At 35.7% G+C, this 25,496-nt stretch overlaps 1 protein-coding gene across 2 annotated transcripts in view; it reads right to left on the reverse strand.

Annotated features, from left to right (window-relative positions):
• The window catches only part of LOC131041581 (NEDD8-activating enzyme E1 catalytic subunit), a 58,543-nt gene that overhangs the window by 14,708 nt on the left and 18,339 nt on the right, over positions 1-25,496 (reverse strand). For both annotated transcript variants that reach the window (XM_057974709.2, XM_057974710.2), the window contains 3 exons: positions 16,434-16,666; positions 16,266-16,328; positions 16,118-16,174 (listed from right to left, as the gene is read on the reverse strand). In XM_057974709.2, the coding sequence (XP_057830692.2) occupies positions 16,118-16,174; positions 16,266-16,328; positions 16,434-16,666 (353 nt within the window). The remainder of the gene's footprint in view (positions 1-16,117; positions 16,175-16,265; positions 16,329-16,433; positions 16,667-25,496) is intronic.

Genomic DNA, 25,496 nt, shown 5'->3' on the forward strand with positions numbered 1-25,496 from the left:
TTTGATATAAGAATGTTCTGTTACATGAATAGTTGGTACGGACGGGAGATCCTTGTTTTATCCGTGAGTTTACCAACCTGACATTAAGGACTAAACAATGCATTGAGAATATCATGATTGAAAGGTTGGGAAAAACTTTCAATGAGACTGTTATGCCTCTGTAATATCCCAAACGAAATATTTTATAATATCCCCAATTTTAACTTGCTTCACAATTTTTTGCTTCAAAATGAATGAATATTGTTAATTGATATATAATTACCAATTCTGCAATTATAAAATTATGTAGGAGCAGTTTAATAGATCTAATTAAATAAATGACAAATAGTACTTGGAAGGAAATTTCTTCACTGATAGTGTCTCCAGAGTTGTGTCATACAGTGATCAACACCAAATCACCTATTATACGACTCTGCTGGACTTGAATTCAAAATCTCTATAAACAAATCAACAACAAAGTCACTGAAGATCTCTGTAATATAATCACAAAATTCTACCACAAATTTATTAATTGCAGTCCCTTGATCAATCTGCCCTCACACCCTAAGCACAAATCAGCCTTTCAACCCTTCAATATAAAAAGCAGATGTAAGTCGCTGCTGCAATCTGAACATGCAAATTTTCTATTGGAGGTATTGCGCAGGTTTCAAGATTCAAACCATTGTTCATATGCAATATAAATCATTCCAATCCTGCAAAAGAATATGGATCTCTACACCAATTATAAATTGTAGATTTGAAAAGATATTTCTTCAATTACAAATTGAAAATTAATCAATTCTGCGCAACGGTGAATAATGGGTTTATGTCCTCCAAATCCGAATCTAGAGAGACTTCATCCTCAAGTTATTTGAATTTTGAACCATAGTTGCAAAACTCACCAGGTACTCACAAAACTCGCAAATACTTGCTAGCTAGCACGCCCAGCGAGTTGCTCTCCATCTAACTCATTGTCGAATTTTTCAAAAATTAGCAATAGTTTTACCAAAAAAAAAATTGCGATTAAACTACAATTTTCAGGATTCATTTGAAAAAAAATTGTCGAAATCACTGTAAAATCCATTTTTTCACCTGCGGTTTAAAAATCACACTTTTTTAAGCATTTTCCACGTTTGGCACACAACTGCTAATTTAACACATGCAATTTGGGACACAAATCATAGGTTTTCATGAATAAATTTTTCCAAATTCTGGCAATGCCATTTAGCATTTTTTTTGGCTTGAAATCAGAAATTTTATAAATAAAAAAATTGCAGGATTTGAATTTAATTTTCACAGTTTTATATGCTTTGATTCATTTCCATGTTGGAGTCTAAAAGCTTGGAATTTTCATAGTTACAATTCAAACCTGCAGATCATTTAAATTTGCAATATGAAATTATTAATAAAATGTCAATTAAACAGCTTGTAAGTTTGAATTTCACAATTATAACTATGAAAATTCAAGTTTGCAAGTCGTGACTTGCAATATGAACAAAAAATCATTTAAACGACCTATATGCTTAAATTTTAATTTAAATCGGTAATATGTTCTACAAATTCAATAATATATGTTTTTTGAAGAATATTTTTAAAACTTCAGGTGTTTTCAAATGTTCAATAAATTTGTCAAATTATTGCTGAGTTTTTCCCAGTTTTTTGTCGACTCCTAGTTTCTAAAAAATTTGGGCCTGTCAAAACTCTACAAATACCTACACTCCCGAGATGTGGCCTATGCATGAAACTGCAGAGGCTAGGGTTTGTACAAGCACTCCTAAGCAGCAGTGCACAAATGAGCATAGCACTGGGGTGAAGCCACCTTTCGATGCCAATGTTCTCGCACAAGGGCTTCAGCCTTTGCCTGATCCAACAAGATGAAAGTCTTTTGCAGACCTAGCATGGATGACCCTTCAATTAAACCGCTCCTTTGTGCCAATTCCTCCTCAATTGTAATTTTTGGTGAGGAAATCAGAAAAGAGGTCACAGAAAATGAAAAGTATTTTGCAAAACTGGGTCTGGTTGGAAGGTTTCGAGGGTTTTGGTTGTGCCTCTATATGTTGCACAAGTGGATCTCAGATACATGGCAGCTAAAAGGTGATATACAGATTTATCCCTGTGCATGGGGTTTTTTCATGGTGGTATTTGACAATGTCCGAGATAGACATACAATCCTCTGTAATTACCAGTGGAGTTTTGAGCAATATTTGCTTATGCTGAAACCTTGGTGCCCTTCGTCCAACCCTATTATTGAATCTTTTGATGCTACTCCAATATGGGTAAGACTTCCCAACCTTCCATTGCATTTTTTTTATTTGAATTTCTTGCTTTAAAGCTATAGGCAATTTGTTAGGAAAGTTTTTGGGGGTGGATGAGAGCTCTTCAAATTTTTATGATAATACCTTTGCCCGTATTCTAGTGGAGTTGGATATGACCAAAGAGCTTTTGGCTGATATCTTTTTAAAAACAATTGATGGGGATTGGAACCAGCTGTTAGATTATGAGGGTTTACCCTTTCGTTGTTGTAGATGTTTCAATGTGGGTCATATTGTTGCACATTGTTCGAAGCAAAAAAGTGATTGCCAATCTTATTGGTAGAAAGATGCCTCCCCCCATTACTATTCGGTAGAGAAAGTGGAAAATAACCAACGGGAAATTCCCCAAGCCGCTTCCACGATAAAAGTAGTTGTGAAGGGCTGTCACAAGGTTTCACTAAGAAAAGTTCAAGCCTTGCTTAGGACCAACGAGGGGTTTCCTCCTACAGAGCAAGAAATTATTAAGATTACTTTAGTTCCTCTGTCCTATGAGGTGGTGGGGGATCAAACGAACAGCTCAAAAATTGTCTTCAAGGGAAAAGGAAAGTCTCCAAAGAAATCAAAAGAGGTGGTTGGTGTTGGATCACCAAAGGATAACAGGACTATGGTGCAAAGGAAAAGGAAGAAGAACAAGGTAATGTTCATCATGCATCTTCGCTCCTACTCTAAACATGGAGCAAAATCATTAACTATAGCTATTATGGTGTCCTATTTGGATCTTCATGCTTTTCTGTATCTCGTTAATGGAATTCAATTTTGGTCCATGGATATTCTTCAATGGGGATAAAGTCCCCATTTGTGGCTTCACCTAGTGCAGGTCAAGCTAATGTTCTTGTAGTAATCAATGGGTGCAGTTCCCTTTGACTGCATTTACCGATCAAAAAACAACAAAATTGGGCCTACCAAGTAATTGTCGAGTCTGAGTTTTACAACTACGATTCAAACCATAGTTCAATGCTCCAAATAAACTAGAAAACAGAATTGTTCATCAACGCATGCCTCCTCTCGCCTAGCCTCTCTTAAATAGAATTTTCCTTCAAAAGACATAACTCTTCAAATGACCCTTGATTATTTGAGAGAATTTATTATTTTAAATAAACTTTTAGAAGAGGCCTTTATTTAATATTTTAACTTCAATATAATTTCATAGTATAACTCAAGCCCTCCTTTTTGTGATATTGTGACACTCTTATCTATACGATAGGCACTTGGGTTTGTCATGGTTTAAATTTTTAAGAGGGGACATTATAGTCTGCCCTTTCCATTATTGTTTGTCCTCCAACAATCACAAATGAGGATGCCTTTGGACTTACCAAGGTCCCAAATCAACCTTGGAGATGTGTAATTCCCAATCCTTGATCCTCCTTATGATGTAGTTAGCTTCTATTCCAGTACTCTAGTATAATTAGTTATTGGAAACTCTACACTAGGTGATGCTTCTCCAATTGTCTCAGTTATGTTTGACTCTAGACTTACTATGCTTGCCTCAACCTATGCTTGCTTCAATGCCACAATAAGGTCGACGCCATTTGTATGTAGTCATATATTGCCCAAACCATATTCTACGATCTCAAAATACCCTTGAGCCACTTGTACTGACTTGGCCAAAATGTTTATGGATTGCCCACCATCTTGGAGAGCACCAAGTACATTTTGTCAATCCAAGCAATTAATCGCTATATACTCTATTTGCCTAACCATAAGATGAAAACCTGTTGTAACTATACCCATGTGTTCTCTTTCAAAGAAAAGTGTTGAAACCTTTGCAAGTGATGCCAACTCTATGAGGTCTAGCCGTGTTTCTACAAGATTAACGAAATCCTCATAGCTTGCATTATACTCTTCCAGCATTTGTATATTTATGGACTCTGTATTCCTTCTATCAGCACAAACATGATAAGTAGATGGCTGCCTACAAAAAGAATTGTGCTACCATTCAAATTCAGCCACAGGAGCAAGATGATTTGTGCCTTTGTTGTACCAATTAGCCTAGAGTCCCCAAGATCTCTTAGCATTTCTATGCATGTCATTTCAGCCTCATGTCATTGGCTGCTTCTGATCATATCATTATGAATTATAGCTGCCATTTACTTTTTATTAACCCAAACAGCCCTGTAGGTAAATTTTGTATCAGATATTGATTGAATCTTTTGTGCAAGGACCAATATAATGCTTTTTGTAAAGGCTAGTCTTCCTACACTCTTATCCTAAATGTAAAACATAGGAGCATTGTAGTTCTGCACTATGGATGGGATTGGCTACTCTGCAATAGTGGTGTAAACAAATTTCTCCTCCCCATTTCCAATGATGACAAAAAAGATCTTCACTCTATGATAGATTCCCTTCATAGGTAGGTTGTAGGAGTATGTTATTATTATATCCCATAAACCAATTGCCAGCTGTTGTATGAACTTGCCTGCACCAATGTGATCTTTGTGGGATGATATCACTTTAGAACAAAGGTTTCACATCAAATGAATACTATAATAAGAAATGAAATCTGTATCATTCCCATTTCCCATAGCAACAAAGGAGCCTTCACAAGTTACTCCTTACAAAAATCCATTTTCATGCACCATCCTCTATGAGGTGGTGGTCCTGGAGGTATGTCGTTAAACAATATGCTCTGCTCGACCCAAGTACTACAAAATTTCTGCTTATTCATACATCTGGCATTATGTCTATTTTTCAGCTACCATTGTGAAACACCTGTATTAGCAAAAGCATATGTATTATCCTTGGTAGAATTAGGCCTCAAAAATTGGCTTGATCAAATTGAATGAAATCATATGCTGCCATGATCTTTTGCTCCCTCATTACATATTCACCAAAAATCCTAGGCAACAAATACAAATTTTTGATTGCCATTGCTGACATCCAAGACAACAGCAGTGTTGCATCTTCTGTCGGCATGAATTACAGGAGTGCCCTGAACACCAAGATCTGGCTCCTTTGTGCATAGTCAATCATTTATTTCAATAAAAGGATCTAGTTGTCCTTTACTGCAAGTCATATCTTTCGTCTTTTTAAGTTTTTTCCCATGCTTACAGTACTTTCCATGATGACAAAAATATTGAAAGTGCATAGGTTAAAGTAAGTCTATGCTATTATCATTTCTTTCATATTTTGAATTGTACTCATAGAAATATAAATAATTAGAATGCTTACCTTTTTCTTCCTTGATGATATTAAGCAGATTAACCTTTCCTAGTCCTTAGTGGATAAAAGGGTCAATGACTCCAACTTGAAAACCCAAGACTGATTGCTTTGTTATCACATCCTAAGGTTTCCATGCAGGATGTATGAGTACACAAGTTAGTATCTAAACTCTTGCTTTCCGTTATCCATGTAAGCAAATTTTTCCTTGAATTCTTACAAAGGTTTTTTTGCTTGAGCGGCTATTAACTTAGCTTCTTTTGCAGTTTTGCCCTTCTTTTCCAATCCTCACATAATTTCAAATTCAAGGTTACGTCTTTTGTGCTTGGCTGAAATGAGGTAAGCTTCCCTCTTTTTTCTGATTTGAAAGGCTTTGAAGTGATACAAAAAGCCTTGTGACATTAAATCTGTAGCTTGAAGGTTAGTGGAGCCAAATTCCATATCCTCAATAGTTTTGTGCTCCTCCATACTGCTACCTTTCTCTAATTTGTATTGTGGATTCCTTCTGTTCTTGTTTACTGATATGTCCCTTCTTAATGTTTCGTAGCTTTGGCTTTAACCCTTCTTTTGGCTTACATTCCACATATTCTTCCTTATCTCTTCCTCTTGTAAATTTGTCTCTGGTGTATTTGTCACTGTTTCCAAGGTCTGCTCGACATCTTCATCTGATTCTTTTGAATCCTTTTCAAGATGCATTTTACTCCATGGTATAAACAAATCTAGGAGTGTATTCCTCTTGAAGACCCCTGGTTCTGACTTTTGTTCTTCTCTACAAATGAAGTTCGATCGTAGAGGTCTATCAATAGACCCAACAACTATTCTCTCTGAGTGATTGTTCTGATTTTTGTTGGTGGCTCCTGAAGTGTCTGACTCACTATTCTGATTTCTAAAAGCATTCATATTATTCTAGGTTCTGTGAAGCATCTGACCCAAAATGTCTATATCATTGTATCTATCTTTTTTTCTTTATCAACATCCATCTCCTATCGTTAATAATTCAATAAACAAGAAAGATGATGAACTTATGTTGCCGCCTAGAAAATGTTGATTTCTATTGATTGCCAACTGTGTCACATGGTTCAAATTCAAATTCGTGTTTGACAACAATAAATTTCAGATGAAGTTTGGCAAGAGGAAAAAGTTCAAAAAACAAATTGTCAATAAATTTGAATTTTTTTAAATATAATAAATTCATAAAAAATAAAATAATAAATTTAATTTAATTACTATTAATATATAAAGAAAAAAAATATTAAATTTTATATATTAAATAATAAATATATTTAGTTTTAAATTTTAAATGCAAAAGATATAATTTAAAATCTAATTTAAATATTTAAAATATTATATTTAATATATTGAGTAAAAAACAAAATTAAATAGACCCTAAGGTGTAGACCAGTTGGTCAAGCCATTGAAAGACACGGACGATCGATGCAGGTTCAAAGCTCATCCAAACGAAAAAGGTAGTTTAACCAGCCATGCTCACGGTGGGTCCCCTACGGGTTATCGTGTAGCCCAGAGGATTAGTCTCGCCTTACCTATACTAACTCGACAACAGGGTCGCAGGCCAAGTCGTGGGGACACCTCTAAGATAACCAAAAAAAAAATTAGACATGGTGGTTTGAAACATAAAATAAAGATATGAATTTTATTTAAGAAAGAAAAATTTAAAATAAAAATAAAAAAGCCTAAAAATTAAAATCGAACTGTAAATTATTCAAAGAGCACCCGCATTAATTTTCTCCATCCTCGGAGCAAACAGTCTGTGTGTCATTTCCCCTCGAATCAGCTCGACTTGCAACTACAGCCATCCATGAACAATGAACAACCTCTCTACTAGCTGCAAGAAATCATTATAAATACATTGCTACAGGGCCACGTTCAAGTGATTCTTCTCTTTCAACATGGAAAAAACGCAAAAAAGGGGTTTTTTTTTACCCATACAAATTTTAGGCTAATTTTAACAAAAAAATTTCCATGTTTTGAAGTTTGTCGAATTTTAAACCTCATGGCCGGAATTCGGCAAACATCGTGACTTGGATTGCCAATAAGAACACCACCACTGAAGCGAAAAGAAAGTATTGGCATCAATGAAGTCTAATGTTGAAAACTCAAAGTCTAATATGAGATCACTACTAACATAAGAATAAATTCGCCACTCCTTTGCTAAATAATAATTTACTGGTCTAACGATGTGAAACAATGAAGTAGAGAAGCTTATGTAAACCTAAAGCTCACTCTCTCTTTAGAAACCTTGTCTCCTACATATAACATTGCTTTCCCACCATTGATTTCTATTACGTAGGACATGATTTTCACTTACCTGGTCACTACATCTTTAGGCATGCATTTGCATTTGAATTCCTAGATTCAATTGGTGTCCTCTCTTTCACAAGCTGACAAGATCTGGTTCTCATACCACTGCAATATCCCGAATGAAATATTTTATTATATCTATCCAATTTTAAGTTGCTCAACATTTTTTTGCTTCAAATAAAATGAATATTGTTATTTGTTATCTAATTAACAATTCTGCGATTATGAAATCATGCGGGAGCAATTTAATGGATCTAATGGAATAAATGGCATAGTACTCAGAAGGAAATTTCTTTATCGATAATCTCTCCATAATTCTGTCATACAATGATCAACACCAAGTCACCTATTATATGACTCTGAATGTATATCTTCTCGAGTCATTGGGTTCTGAAATCTCTACAAACAGATCCAAAACAAAGACATTGAAGATCTCTGTAAGATAATCAGAAAATTCCACCAAAAAAATATAAATCGCAGTCCCCCGATCAATCCGCCGTCACACCCTAAGCACAATTCAGCCTTTCAACACTTCAATATGAAAAGCAAATGTAAGTCACTGTTATAGCAAGAAAGCGCAGATTTTCTATTGGAAGTATTGCACAAGTTTCAAAATTTAAACCATTGTTCATTATGCAATATAAACCATTCCAACTCTGCCAAGGAATATGGATTGCTGCACCAATTATAAAGTGTGGATTTGAAAGGACATTTCTTCAATTAATAAATTCTGCACAATGGCGATCTTTGTGTGAAATCACCAGATGGAATTGTGGGTTTTCATCCTCCAATTCCAAACCTAAAGGGGTTCCGTCTTCAGGTTATTTGAACCATAGTTCAATGCTCCAACAAAGAGTAGAAACTAGAAAATAGAATTGTTCATCAATGCATGCTGCCACCTCCTTGCTTGGCCTCTCTTAAATAAAATTTTCCATCAAAAGACATAGCTCTTCAAATGACCCTTGCTTATTTCTGAGGAATTACTAGTTAAGATAAACTTCAATTATAAGAGGCCTTTATTTAATATTTTGATTTTATTATAATCTCATAATATAAATTAAGCGCTCCTTTTTGTGACATTATGACCCTCTTATTTGTATGATGAGTGCTTGCATTTGTCTTGGTTTAAGTTTTTAAGAGAGGACATTACAACCTCTGAGATACACACCAAGTTAGTTCATTTTACATCCTAAGCATAAATCTTTAATTATTATTGAAAGTGACAAGGGCCATTTACTACAGATGAACATGAAGCTGCTAAAAAGGAATGCCTAGAAGCTGCTAAATTAGGGTAGAATGGGAGGAGGCACAAGAGGGATTGGATGGGGTTCCATTGGATGATATTGGTAGTAACTCAGATTCAAAATCTGATTTTGATTAAGTCTTTGGCAAAAATGAGGCATAGGCATAGCAGCAGCAAATATAGTTGTCTACATTTTATCATCTAGTAGTTGTAGCCTTTTAAGCTTTTTTATTTGTTGTATGTGCACATTGATAATGAAAACTCAAATCATTAGACATTGAAACGTTGTTAATTTGTATGTCTCGTGTAAAACCTCAATTCAGCTGCAATGTTTCACAATATGGTGAATGCCTCTTATCATATGAATATTTGAAATTTCCTATATTTTTATATTTTTCCTATTTTTTTTAATTGTCATCCCCTGCTGACCCCTAAAACATGCCATGCCAGAAAAACCATCCCAGAAACATGTCTCCCTCTCTCCTACTGTCTCCATCCAGAAAACTTGGTGGAACATAGATTTAAATTATCCTGCATTAGCTTCAATGTTTTACTCGTGACCTATCTGGTAGCTGGACATCGACCCAACCCCTGTTAATTTAAACCCTAGGTATGATAACCAGATTTATGTTATTAATTATGCCCTAGGTTGTATTAGATTTGCAGTAGTTTAGTGAATCAACATGGATTAAATTGTGCCCTAGATTGTAATCAGATTTGCAGTATTTAGTAAAACAACATAAATCAGAAATAGAATAGAAGACAAACAAGCATACCCTAAACGGAAACTGGTGGTGGCTCAACTGCTACAGGTCAAATTATATATTCTCCTCTAAATATCAGTACAATACTTAGCTCGAATCTGATCTTCACATATCAGATCTGTCCTTGTATGCTTCAATGACTTGCCTCAAGATATGCTATGTCCCCTTGGACAATATTACACCAAACTGAATAAATTCGCCTTCTTCCTTAGGTTCGCACAGCAGAGCTAAATCGCCTTCTGATTTAATTGAACTTGATTGATTGTCATTGACTTGCAAATTGACCTTTACTTATATGCCTCTTTACTCTATTAAAGTCAGCCTCCTTGTAAGTCGGCCTCTTTGATATTTTTGCCACTAATGTTATTTTGGCGCTAATGTTAATTGTGGTGTGTTTTAGCGTGGCATTTAAGATAGGGTCAAGTTAGGGTAGGACCCGGTCCTAAAGGGGTTCGGATGTTGCCTTAAGGCAATCTGAACCCCTATACCCCTAGTTACAATCAACACTCCCTCTTAACTAGGGAGGAGGAGAATACATAATCTGAACCTTTTAAGTTCCATCTAGCACACAAGCATAGAATGGATCTAACACACAAGCATAGAATTACATCTTCCACCTAGCACACAAGCATAGGATGGTTCTAGCACACAAGCATTGAAAGTGTAATACACCAGTGGGTCTTTACATTATTACAACTATCCATCTAGCACACAAGCATAGATTGGATGAAATTCATTCTTGCACACAAGCAAAGAATGATTCAAAGTGCTACCAATAGTCACTGAGATTGAAGCTCCCTCTCAATCAAGGTTCCGTTTTCCATGACACCAAGTCTATCTCTGAAGTACTCGAACTTCACTCTGGACAAGGGTTTGGTGAGGATGTCAGCAATCTGTTCATCTGTGCTAATGTACTTTAGATGAATGGCGCCTCTCTGCACCATATCCCGAATGTAATGATAGTGTGTTTCCACATGTTTGGACCGATCATGAAATATAGGATTTACTGACATCTTTATGCAGCTTTGATTATCACAATGAATGGTGGTAGGATCATTGACTTGACCTTATAATCCAACAAGAAGCTTACGAAGCCACACTGCTTCTCTGGATGCAACAGATGCGGCAATGTACTCAGCTTCTGCAGTGCTTAATGCTACCAAAGATTGCTTCCTGCATGCCCAAGAGATTACTGCGGAGCCCAAGTTGAAGCAGATGCCTGAAGTGCTTTTCCTGTCCTTGACACTTCCTGCCCAATTTGAATCTGAGTAGCCTTTCAGAAGGATTGGGGTATTAAGTGTATACTTCAGCCCATAACCAATCGTGCCACGTAGATATCTTAGAATGTGCTTGGCAGCAACCAGGTGAACATGTTTCGGTGAACTCATGAACTGACTAAGAGCATTCACAGCATAATAGATATCTGGCCTAGTATTGACTAGGTACATCAGGGAGTCAATCAATTGCCTGTACTTAGAAGGATCTGCAAAATTTGAGTTCGCTGAAGAAACACTTAACTTCTTTAAGTTAGATTCCATAGGAGTACGCATAGGTTTACAATCTATCATTATAAATCTTTTCAAAATATAAATAGTGTATTTTCCCTGACTTAGAAAGATTTCATTAGCTCTTTGCCATACTTCTAACCCTAGGAAGTAGTGCATTAGACCTAAATCTTTCATTTCAAATTGTGAGGCTAATTCCTTTTTACATCTTATGATTAATTTATTTTCACCCGTGAGAAATAAATCATCTACATACAAAACTAAAATAAGCATCTCATTATTATAAATTTTCATGTAAATGTTAGCATCAGCATCATTCTTGGAAAACCCTAAACTTAGTAAGTACTTATCAATTCTTTCATACCAAGCGCGAGGAGCCTGTTTGAGCCCATATAAAGCTTTCTTCAACCTGCAAACATGAGAATCTCTTTTATGGATTACATAACCTTCTGGTTGCTCAATATAGACTTCCTTCTCAATGACTCCATTGAGGAAGGTTGTCTTAACGTCCATTTGATGCAACTCCCAACCTTTGGCTGCAGCAATAGCTATTATAGACCTAATAGAGGTATATCTAGCAAAAGGGGCAAAGGTTTCTTCATAATCTATTCCTTCCTTTTGAGAAAAGCCACGAGCTACAAACCTAGCTTTATATTTTTCAATACTACCATCAGCATTATGTTTAATTTTAAACAACCATTTAGAGGAAACAACAGACTTACCTTTGGGTCTGGGTACAATGTCCCAGACATCATTCTTGATGATAGACCCATACTCTTCATCCATGGCTAATTTCCAAGCATGATGGGACATAGCTTCTCCGATATTGTGGGGTTCAGACTCAATTATATTGCACATCACAGAAATGTAGTTGGCGTGAATTTGGACACTCTTGCTATTTTTGAAGGTTCCTCTGAGAGCAGCAAACCCTTCAGCATCTTGAATTGTATTTCTAACCCAGAGTGGTCTCTTCTTGCAGACCACGATATCCTGAGGTATATCGGTAGATTGCATGGGTTCTGATGAGTCATTCTGAACTTCTTGATCTGGAAGATCAGTAGACTCCTCCTGTAACTCAGGGTTAGCATCAACAATTGAATCTTGTTTTTCCATCATCATATCATCATTGTTGATTAATGAACCTTTAGATCTTTTGAAAGCAATATCTTCTTCAAAAGTTACATCTCTACTTACCTCAACATACCTTTGACCTGAAATGTAGATCCTGAAGGCTTTGGAAGATTCGTTGTATCCTACTAGGATGCCTTTCTTTCCAGATGGATCCAGCTTGGTTCGTTTTTCTTTAGGCACATGAACATACACAGGGCTTCCAAATATCCTTAGGTGACTGATGTCAGGTTTGATTCCTAAAAATGCTTCTTCAAGTGTCACATTCTTTAGGACTTGATGAGGACATCTATTCTGAATATAAACTGCGGTTTTGGATGCTTCTACCCATAGAAAAGGTTGCAAGTCCTGATTATGAATCATGGCTCTTGCAGCTTCAACAATGGTCCTGTTCTTTCTTTCAGCAACTCCATTTTGCTGAGGGTTGTAGGGAACACAGAACTCCCTCTTAATTCCTGCTTTAACACAAAAGTCATAGAAGCTACCTAAGGTGTATTCACCTCCATTGTCAGACCTCAAACATTTAATTCGATTTCCTGTAGTATTTTCAACTAGGGCTTTGAATTCTTTAAATCTGTTTAGGACTTCTTCAAACTCTTTAGTTTTAAGAAATAGATCCATGTTTTCCTAGAGAAATCATCTATGAAGATAACATAATATAGGAAACCGCTAGGAGATGCTACTAACATGGGACCACATAAATCTGAATGAATAAGCTCTAACCTTTCTTTAGCCCTACTATTGCTTTTATGAAAGGGATTCTTTACATTCTTACCCATTGCACAACCTTTACAAGCATCATCATGAGATAAACTAAGATTAGGCATACCTTTGACCATTTTACTGAGAGTGGGAAGAGCTTGAAAGTGAAGATGACCCAATCTTCTATGCCATAGCTCGCATGATTCAAGGGTCTCATGAATGAGAGCTTGAATTGGATTGGCTCCAAGCTTATATAAACTATTACACCTATTTCCAATAATACGAGCAAATTTGAAGTTAGATTTCTTAGACCAAACGAGTACTTTCCCTTCAGAAAATGCTATTTGCAAACCCTTATCTTCTAAAGCCGAAATAGAAATATGATTTCTTTTAATACCAGGTACAAATAGAATATCACAGAGTTGTAAGGAAATACCAGAATCTAGTTTTAGAGAGGTAGTACCAGAACCTTTTACCGAGTATCGAGCATCATCACCGATTACAACATGAAGATTGGTGTCTTTTTCAATCAGATCTGAGAGATGCTCACGAAATCCTGAGATGTGTCTGGAGGCACCACTGTCAAGTATCCACGAATTGCTATCCGTAGGAATATTGCTGGAAAGAGCAGAGATAAGAAGGTAGTCTTCACTTTGTTCGGCAACCTCATTTAAGTTATCTTCCCTTTCCTTTGGGTCATTTTGACAATCTCTGGCATAGTGACCATACTTATCACATCTGAAGCAACGAATGTGAGAGGAATCTCTTGACTTTTTCCTTGGATCATAGGAGGAGGATCTAAAATCTTTGCTTCTCTTTTCTTTCTTCCAATGACCACCTTTCCTAGATTTAGATAAGAGAACATGATTATCTTTGAGAGAGTTTTTGAGTTTTCCTCTTACCTCAATTCGAGATTCCTCTTCGATGCAATCAGATTGAAGATGCTCAAAGTTGGGACGATCAGCTCTTCCACCAATGCTACGAATGAATGGTTCCCATTCATCTGGTAGACCATTTAATGCAATCATAACAAGGTCTTTATCTAAGATTTGGCAATCAAGAGTGCTTAGCTTGTCCTTTAGTTCATTGATCTTAATGAAGTAGGCTATGATTGAGTTTTCTTCTTTCATTTTTATGTGTAGAAGTTGTTGTCTTAGGGCAAGAGCCCTGCTGAGATTGTTGACTTCATAGATCCCTTCCAAGTGTTTGATTATTTCTCTGGCAGATGTAAACTTAGATATGATAGTGACAAGATGATTCTTGACAGACTCAATTATGATCCTTCTAGCCTTGAGAGAATCTTTCTTGAACAGTTTCAGCTCTTCAGCATCTTCTGGAGGAGACAGCCTTTCTTCTTCTATAAATTTCAGTAGGTCATTTTCTTCAAGGATCAACAGAATACGAACTTTCCAAGCAACAAAGTCAATGGCTCCCTCAAGCCTATCTTCAGCCTTTAAACCTGACATCTTTAATCTAAAAGAAAACAACAGCTATATGCAACAATTGATCTGCTAAAATCAGAAGTTAGTAACACCTAGAGATCTGATACCATGTTAATTTAAACCCTAGGTATGATAACCAGATTTATGTTATTAATTATGCCCTGGGTTGTATTAGATTTGCAGTAGTTTAGTGAATCAACATGGATTAAATTGTGCCATAGATTGTAATCAGATTTGCAGTATTTAGTAAAACAACATAAATCAGAAATAGAATAGAAGACAAACAAGCATACCCTGGGAAAACCTTCAAGGAGGAAAAACCCAGCATGAAAGACCCACAGGTCAGATTATATATTCTCCTCTAAATATCAGTACAATACTTAGCTCGAATCTGATCTTCACATATCAGATCTGTCCTTGTATGCTTCAATGACTTGCCTCAAGATATGCTATGTCCCCTTGGACAATATTACACCAAACTGAATAAATTCGCCCTCTTCCTTAGGTTCGCACAGCAGAGCTAAATCGCCTTCTGATTTAATTGAACTTGATTGATTGTCATTGACTTGAAAATTGACCTTTACTTATATGCCTCTTTACTCTATTAAAGTCGGCCTCCTTGTAAGTCGGCCTCCTTGATATTTTTGGCGCTAATGTTAATTGTGGTGTGTTTTAGCGTGGCATTTAAGATAGGGTCACGTTAGGGTAGGACCCGGTCCTAAAGGGGTTCGGATGTTTGCCTTAAGGCAATCCGAACCCCTATACCCCTAGTTACAATCAACAACCCCAAGTGGAAGAAGATATGAGAAACAAGTTACATCAGTGTTCTCATTGGTCCGTTGCACAATAATTTCTCAATGAGAATTATTTTGATTGGCTCAGTTCGGTGTTTTAGCTTGAATCATAATTAATTTTTCAGCTTCTAGGGTTCTATTGAATCCTAGTACTGTTCTGTAATGGTTAGATGTACTTTCAAATCACACTGACTCACTATGGTCACTCAATGCTCACTAATAAAATTACTTTCTTACTTGCCAAGCATATCCTTCCATACAGCATCAATTTTCATACATTTAGAATGAGCACATTGTGGGATGGAAGTATACAAGGAAACTGTGATAGAAAGAAGTTTATTTAAATCAGCACTTTGGATCGCACTCCATGATCCATCTTTTGCTTTCTTCTTGATGATGGATCATGGAGTGCGATCTGAAACATTGATGCAAATATTTAATAAATTACACAGCTTTTCCAGAAGCATTTACTCTCAATCTAATTGACTGTGAAAATCTCATGTACACTACAGAAAGAAAGAAAACAATACAAATGGCTAGAAAAATTAATTAGAATTCACAAAGACAGTCAACAGTAAAACCGCATTGAGCAAGTGCAGAAAGTAATAATGTAAACAAATACAAGGAGTTTTATCAAGGAAAAACTAAGGCCAAAAGGCCCTACAAAATTATAAGTGAAAATCACAACCGCTGTAATTGTACAGTCCTCTTGAGATAGAACAAGTAAAATGAATAGAGAGAATGGTATGTCTGCTGCAAAAAATTTATCACACCTGAGTTAAGGAGTATGTGACTCCAGTTATGCCAAATGTGTCCGCTCTTTCAAGTGCCTGTATAATAAGAAACATCTTTAATTTTATTTAAATACAGTTTTAATCCTTGAAATTGATGAGATACTTCATTATTTCCTTAATGTTGCACCTGTGAATAAATCCATTGAATATGCTCTGGATTGTCTTCATCAAAAGGTTTTCCATGATGTTCCTACAAGACAAAAAGAAAACATTTGAATTCAAGTTTGTGATTGTGGGAACAATAGTTTCAATTGCAAAGCCTGCATAAGAAAGTATTTATTAAATCTAATCTCACCTGGTCCCATTGGATTAGATGAGCATACTCAATACAGTGAGCAGCTGACCGAGGAGTCTCTGCAAGAGTACATAAAGGAAATTTAACCTGAGGTGGGAAAAGATATATGGTACACTCGAAGCAAGGTGTGACTCCAGGTAAAATCACTTTGGCCTGGCCACTGAATCCTTCAGTACCCCCATCAACCATAGGTTTGATTGTTTCTGGACGTGGTTTATCATCAGAATCATATTCTGTATTTGAAGACAACAAAAATTTATTTTCTTATATATGAGAGACAAGGTTAATCAAGGAAAAAAATTCTCCTTGATATTCTAAATGCAGTAAAACATGAAGAAGCAAAAAAAAAATAGAATATGATTTTTTAATGTAATGTCCCCACTTTATACAATTTAATGATAAATGATAATAATAAAATAAAAACTAAAATATAAAAGAATATAATTAAATATAATTAAATTTTAATTTAATTAATGAATGGTCAAAGGCATGAAATGAAAAGTTGTGACTCTCTCAAACATGAGATATAAAAGGGAGAAGAGAACCTCATTTGAGGGGGATAATTTGGGGAATCACAAGTGCAGATCTGATTTAAATACGAAATGCAGATCTGATTGTGAAAGGTTGTGACCCTTTCAAAGGGCAGAAGAAATAAAGAGTTGCACTCTTTCAAAGGGTGCTAATGGTGAAAGGGTGTGTCTCTTGCCAAAGGGCATCCATAATGAAGAGGTGTGACCTCTCCCTCACATTGAGAGCTATAAAGAAAAGGAATCAAAAGCATCCAGTGACATGACCATCAATCAGATCAGATCAGAACTGTTATTAAGTTACAAGCAAGAAATGGATCATTATCAACGGGTCAATTCTAGGCATGGATCATCTCACACATAACCCCTGTCAAAGAAGACACTGCAGATCGCATGAACAAGTAAAGAGTCTTCCACATAATCACTATCAAGAAAGTAATATAGATCGACCCCCAAACAAGAGATTATCCTCTACCTTATCGCTGTTCAAAAAGGAGAATTCCGATCTGCGTTATTTAATTAACTAATAACAAATTAAGTGAAGAACAATAAGATTGATCAAAAGATGATTAGTTAAGTTAATAATCTGGACTATAAACAAAAGGTCAAAGCTGTTAGAAGTTTGATTAGTTTAAGTTGTTGAAAAGACATGACTGAGGAGATACAACCCCTCACATCATGACCACTGTAAGACATATTAAAGGAGGATCATATTGTAGACAAGGACAATGGATATTTGTTATTTTTACTGATTCATAGCAGAGTACTAAGTCAGCCAAGTGAATGTGGTGTATCCACCAGTTTGCAAGGCCATAGACGCTTATAAAGAGACATAATGGATAGAGTGATCAGGGATCAGAATCCAGATCCACAGACATTCAAATCGCATGGTATAAAGGAACCCACTAGACACAGCGATCTTACTATTAGAGGGTCAAAGTTGGTGAACATAGCAATCACAGATAATTCGGCATACATCTATAATTATCAGACCTCTTATTTGATCTCATAACAGATTTCTTTTGGAACATTATATTAGAATCTACATCAGATTTGAAAGGTTATATTATTGTCAAGAAGAACATCTAATATTCATATAAGGTCTGCTAATTGAATCTTGTCTAGAGTCATTATGCAATTTTAAATCAAGTCCATCATGAGTATAATTATCTCACTAAATAGCCAAGTTAGTGGAAATCCCAAAAGAGGTCATTACATTTGATATAGGACATGAGGTTGATGATCATAGATCTAATTAACACATTAGACCCTCAATCTATAACTGACGTACAAATCCTTTTTCCAAATCTTAATCTTAATCAAGAGAACATAGGGGAGAGGACCCAGTAGTTGAGCACGTTCCAATTGTTGCGGTAGTAGTTGTTGATTTAATAGCCATACTTGTTGATTTAATGTCCAAAAAAATGGTGCTAAAAAAGTGACAATGCGGCCGTCGCGCAGGAGATCACGCAAGCAGAAGGTCGCGTAGGTGGGAGATTTGCAACACTAGGTACACAAACAAAAACCCTCAAACACGATTTTTTTTTTTTTAAATCGCAGTAAGAAAAAAACGACCCTGCAAAATCGCAATTTTCAGAAGAAGTTCTCCCAGAAAGATTTCGAAAAAAACTTTTGAAATTTTTCTAAAAAAAATTCTTTTCAAAAAATTTTAGAATAACAGAAAATCTCAAAAAAAATTATTTCTCAGCTCTGATGGCTCTGATACCATATTACAAGATGTAATTGGTAAAATATTCGATGATATTTACAGAATGATCAATAGATCATTCTAAAGAATTACAACAATGATGTTTATAAAAAGAAAAGGTCGTATATAGAAACAAACTAAATCAAACTAATTATTTACAAAATATTACATAATTGACCATTAACTAATAATAAATAATATTATTCTAATATAGTTGTGACTTTAACACCCATAATTGAATGAAATGTACCCTTAGTTGTAAAAAGAAACCAATCATGTGATGCCACATCAGCTGCACAAGTATGGGGGCCCCATGCACAACTATTGGTCTCACCTTTTTTTTGGGCTGTTTTGGACACCTTGGCAAAAAGCATGCTGATATGGCATTATATTTGATGATGTGGCACTGAAACCTTAGTTATAAGCAGGGGACTTGCCAAGTAAGCTGCTGTAAAAAACTGGGAGTGATTTAAAATTCCACATAGGATTTCAAGAAGCGCAAGTTAGAATGCTCAACTACTCGGTCCCCTCCCCTATTCAATTTCCATATTCAAAGCAAAAATGGCAAAAGTATTTAAAAAATGATAAGATATCTTTATAATAAAAATCCCTTGTACAAACAATGCTGTAACTCCAAGTAAATGGTTGACTAGGGCCATTTGAGCCACAGATGGGATGTAGAACTAATCAGGGTTCAAAAACTCACTGAATTCTTCACCTGAATCACAAGAACTTGTGAGATTTTTTGCAGGCATAGTAACTCAGTAAGTTTTCTACAGCAACTCGGCCGCCCAGAAAAAAAAAATTAAAAAGCAAACCCTTGATAAAACCTTTACTTTTTGTGTTTTTGTCATTTTTGTATTCAGTGATTACAATCTCAGTGGCATGAACTGATTGTTGACTGATTGTGCATGGATTTGAAGGCTTGTTTGATGATTGGAGTGCACTTGGAAGCATTGGCAGATAACAGACTTGAAATCACTCACTCCTCAAAATAATTTAGATTTTCCTTCTAGATTGATGTCATGCCCCGTCTATTAACAACCCTAAACCATTTTCAAGCAGGGAGAAAAACAGAAAACAAATAAATCAAAGAGACACCAATGACCAGAAAATTGTCTCATTCTGGCAACTTAGTTCAAACCACAGCAATACAAAGGATCGACTGGCTATAGAGGATGATCATGTTCATGGTTTAGGAGTATAACACTTTAATGAATCGCTTCCTCTCCTAAATGACAGTCAGCACACAATTAGTGAAAACAATTGGCTACATGCATTATTAGTATTACTAGGCAGATTGGTTAACATATAATTAAGGCGACTCCAAAGGTAGGCGTTTAGTTATGAAAGGGCCAGCAGTTAAACAGTGAAATGTCGTGTCTCCCTCTAGCTGGTTAACATATAATTAAGGCGACTCCAAAGGTAAGCATTTAGTTATGAAAGGCCCAGCAGTTAAACAATGAAGAGTCGTGTCTCCCTCTAGCAGTGCAACTGCAGGAAAGAGACATGACTTCCCATCACCAAGGGAGGGATACAAATAACCACTCCAACACCCAAGGAAGAGGCATCAAAGAGATCAGATTTGATATTGGTAATAAATTAAGGCATACAGCAGTTCAACCATATACTGTGATTTTGGTGTGAGTTTCTTGTGATATACATAGCATAATGAATCTAGTTTACTTAGTTGTTTCCTTTCCTTAGTTTTATCTTATTTATCTTTTATTTCGCTGTTTTAAAAAAGAAATTCACTTCCTTCTTTTTACTTTATTCATTGTTTGGGACGTGTGTCCTCTGGTGTGTGTTCTTTTTATTTTATTGTTGTCTCCTTTTCTAATTTCAGGTTTTATTATTTTTATCTTATTTTTTATTCTATGTGCTAGTCTCTCCCCTGTTTAACCCTACATGGTCTGCAGTTTCACTCATTTTCATCCTGCAGCTCTCTCGTCCTGATGATGGATCATTGAGTATGATTCGAATGTTAATTTCAAGCAATCAGATGTTAAACTAACCCAATTAATTATAATCAGACTGTGAATAAACAGTAATAGTAATAAAACACAAGACACGAGACGCTAATACCCTAGGAAAACCTCCCTCTTGGAGGTGAAAAACCCAGCCTTAAATATGATATGTATTATCTCAATTGTGGGCAATTACAATATAGCAAACTTATCTCAGATTGCTGTCCAAACAGCAAGTTGACAAGGTAATGAAGGATGTAGCCCTAATCAACAGTAGATGACCAAAAGAGAGGATCAGCAGCAGATGACAACAATAGGCTGGAGCAGAATTGCAGAAGATCTTGACAACTTCGCCCAACAATATCCTTGACTGAATTCGCACAAGTGAAGAGTTCTCTAAAGTGTAGGAGAGCAGATTGCATTTGCTAAGAATGATTGTATAAATGACTTCATCTTCAAGTGGATTATATACCATCCTTTTGGCGCTAAACATCCTCAAGTCGGCTTGCAAGATAAATAATTAATATTATACATTTTCCCACATTAGGTATTGGGTCCAGCCCAATAGCCACCACGTTACAATTGAGCCCAGCCCAAAACATAGTTAATTGTTACATTTGGGTCTACCCTATCTACAAGTTACATTCAGTATAGGACCACAAGTTACATCGCCCAATTAGGGTCAGGCCAAATTGCAAGTTACATTTGTAGGGCCTGTCCTATCCACAAGTTACATTATAACAAGACATAATTACAAGTTACATGTATTTGGGCCCAGCCCTAAGTTCAATTTACATTATAGATAATACATGTGTATTTTAATTGCCATTGACAACATTAAAATACAATAGATAGGTATCCGAGCTAGCTACTATTTCAACACCGAAATGTTTATGCAACAAAAGTGTACACAGTGATATCTAGAAACAAAACAGCAATGTGTATACAATATATATATATATATATATATATATATGCCATAATGTAGGACTCTTTGTAAGAAGGGAAGGATTTCTGGGACACCCTATTGTAAATGCACCCAACCCTCTATCATGGTGGATCACTATGCTAAGGAATCTAATCATAGGAAGTGGAAAAGGATGTCATGATGAAGGACACCTCGCTAGGTACACCTTATATGGTTGGCAAGGGCCACATGAGGCCAAGATGGATGTTATATCCACTCTTGGGCCTAGGGTAGAGGATCTCTACGGAATCCTATCAAGTCACCTTATTCTAGCTTTCCTATGGTTGAATTTCCTGAATAAATTAGAGATATCTTATGATTAAGTCAATGTTCCTAACCCTAGTAGGAAAGTTACTTGGAATTGTGATTTTAGGGCAAAAACTAGGGCATTTATAAAAAGGGGACATTACAAATGGTACCAAAGCATGATCCTGCCAGCCTGCAGGGTAAAGATATATCAATGGATGTATTCTAGTCAATGAGAAGAAATCTAACAATAAGTGTATTTGTGTGTATGCTTCGTGTTTGCATATATCCATGCGTGTATGCTTTGTGTTTTCATGTGTATGCTCCGTGTTTGGCATGTCTATTACGTGAATATCTATGATTATTGTAAACATGTTCCTATCATCATGAGAATTATATTTTTGGTTGCTCTAGAATATGAGAGTAACAAGAGTGGACCCAAAAGAGAGATGAAATTATAGATGTGTGTCAATCCTCTTTGTAATATATGGGAAGTTCATCCTTCCTTTGTCTTGAGGAGATATCCATAGGACCAACCAAAACTGTTCTCACGATTACAATTGATGAGAGAAAACTTGTCTTAAAATTACAAACCTTGCAAATTTCCAATCATCAGTCAAGATAACTCACATTGAATTAAAAATTAAAATAGAGATATATACTTTGGGATAATATCAGAGTTGCGCAGCAAAAACTAAATATATCATAAGGAGATCTAAGGATTAGATTAGGGATCCTCACATTGGAAAGGATTCGGATAAAATTAACATTGCTCGAGCACAAGCAATTTTGGGAAGGGTGGACTGTCATGCCTCGTCTATTAATAAGCCTTAACCATTTTCAAGCAAAGAGAAAAACAAAAAACAAATAAATCAAAGAGACAACAATGACCAGAAAATCGTCTCATTTATGAGACTTCACAATTTACTGGCAACTTAGTTCAAACCACAGGAATACAAAGGATCGACTGGCTATAAAGGATGATAATGAATCGCTTCCTCTCCTAAATGACAGCGAGCATACAATTAGTGAAAACAATTGGCAAAATGCATTATTACTAGGCAGATTGATTAACATATAATTAAGGCAACTCCAAAGGTAAGCATTTAGTTATGAAAGGGCCAATGGTAAAACAATGAAGAGTCGTGTCTCACTCTAGCAGTGCAACCGCAGGAAAGAGACATGACAAACAGCAGTTCAACCATAAACTGTGATTTTGGTACGAGTTTCTTCTGATATACATAGCATAATGAATCTTGTTTATGACTGCTCACTGCTGATTAATGTGCATACAGTTTAGAAATGTGATACTTGTTTATGATTGCTTATATATATATATATATATATATATATCAGTCATGAGAGGGGTTTTAAAGGCTTACAAGGAGGGGAAACAGCATTGATATACTGTGATTTTGGTATGAGTTTCTTGTGCTATGCATAGCATAATGAATCTTGTTTGACTGCTCACTGCTGATTAATGTGCTTATAGTTTAGAAATATGATACTTATTTATACTTGTTTAAATGTTATAATCAGCCATGATGGGGGTTTTAAAGGCTTACAAGGAGGGGAAACAGCATTGGGATCCCCTTCTAAGTACACCACCTCGTGGTGGTGACCAAGAGTCCCATGAGGCCAAGGGGGTACAAGGAGTGCTGCCCTTGGACTTTAGAAGGGAAGGATTTCTGGGACACCCTATTGTAAATGCACCCCAACCCTGTATCATGGTGGATCACTATGCTAAGGAATCCAATCATAGGAAGTGGAAAAGGATGTCATGATGAAGGGGAACAGTTATAAGACACCTCACTACGTACACCACCTCATATGGATGGCAAGGGCCACATGAGGCCAAGGGGGACGTGTTGATGTGTTTTTTATGACACCTCTAACATAGAATAAAATACTAAGTATTCTATCCTCTCTTGAACAAGGAAACCTTATATACTAAACAATGTGATCAAGGCAGGCTACCCCAAGGTTGCTTTAGTCAAGTCTTCACATGCAAATTGGATAGACTCCGTTGAAATGATGTGATATGCTGGTATCACAAAGGGACTTATGCTTTGTTGGAACTTGGAAACTAACTTAACTCCTCAAACAAACAAAGATCAAAAGGGATAAAGGGATAGGAAATTAATCTAAGAGGGTGATCCCATTATACTAGGTTACACTTTTTGGCCAAACTTGACATTGAAATCAGCATTTTGCACTAGATATTTACTTTCTAACACTAATAGAAGCTCAACCATTAAGAATTTGAAGATGAAGTAAAATACTGATTTGTAAGATTTTTCATATAGATTCTACATATATTTTTTTTTTAATAATTAGAAATGGATTGTCCATATTGTTATGTAACTTTTAATAATTTAATTTTTACAGTAATCAACATTTTTCAGAAGTGACGTTTATTCTATAATGCATAAAAAAAAATTATAGAAAGAAGGAAATTCTAATTTTCAAAATATATATTTGTCACACCAATATCTAGTGGATGGTTTTTTTTTCATAATTTTCTGTTAAATATAATTTTTTAAGTTAGAGTAATTTAAATCTGGCTAGATGTGTATTCCGTAATGCATAACTTTTTGTGTGCATTTGAATTAACTTCTTCTCATGTTGAAATGAGGATATCAATACCTAGGGAAAAATATTTTTTACAGTTTTTTTCTCTAGTTTTTAAAATTTCCACGTGTGAAATACAATCCTTAATGTTTGATGAAAAACCTACATTTGTAAGAAATAAAACATTAATATATTAATTAAATTAAATATATTAAAAATTATACTATTTGGAAAGCTTGTAATAAGGACTACATATTGAAAAAAACAAAACTTTTAAATAAATTCATTTGGCCCCCTAAATGCTAATGTAAAAGTAGTTTTTTATCAGCATTTTGATAGGTTCTAAGGAGACTCCGTTGTAGGTATGATTCAAGTGTAGAGAGGTTCTATCCAAGGGATTTTGGTCTAAGAGGCTTTGATCTAACCCTCTTCAATTAATTACTTCAAATGTGACCTATCAAGACTTAAATCATTATAATTTTTTTTTTAAAAGTATGATTACAACAAAAATCAGGATGTACCAAAAAATGTAACCTAGTACTGTGGGATCACTCAAGACGTAAGGACAATAATGATAATGGACAATGTTTTAGATGGACAAATTCCTTATGGAACTACTTTCTACTTGACGAGAGATAGCTCACAACGCCATAGAAAGAGTGCAATCTTCTAAGGTAGTGAAAGATTTTCATATTGCAAACATTCAATCAAATACTTTGCCGACACAATCCAAATGAAACATTCACGATCAAACTATTACCAATTATGAACTTCAGACTAACCATGCAAAGCAACTTGCAATCAACAAATCACCAATGGTATGAACCAAGGAATTCATTAAATATCTTCACATATCACCATCATAACTGTTGTCATTTTATGACACCCTTGGTCCATCAGTGAGAACCAATCAGAGATATGTTCCATGGACCAGCGCTGCCCCAGCTGATCAAGGAGAGAAGAATCATGAAGCGTGAAGTGTTGCCTTGTTCAGAGGAAGTTCCTCCCTTGGCCTTTTCTTTTTCCCCGGAACCCTGGAAGCCCCAGGTTCCGAGGTTCTTTTCTCTTTGCCCTTGT

The sequence above is a fragment of the Cryptomeria japonica genome, chromosome 8 (genome assembly GCF_030272615.1).
Source record: "Cryptomeria japonica chromosome 8, Sugi_1.0, whole genome shotgun sequence".
In the NCBI taxonomy this organism is placed as follows: Eukaryota; Viridiplantae; Streptophyta; class Pinopsida; order Cupressales; family Cupressaceae; genus Cryptomeria; species Cryptomeria japonica.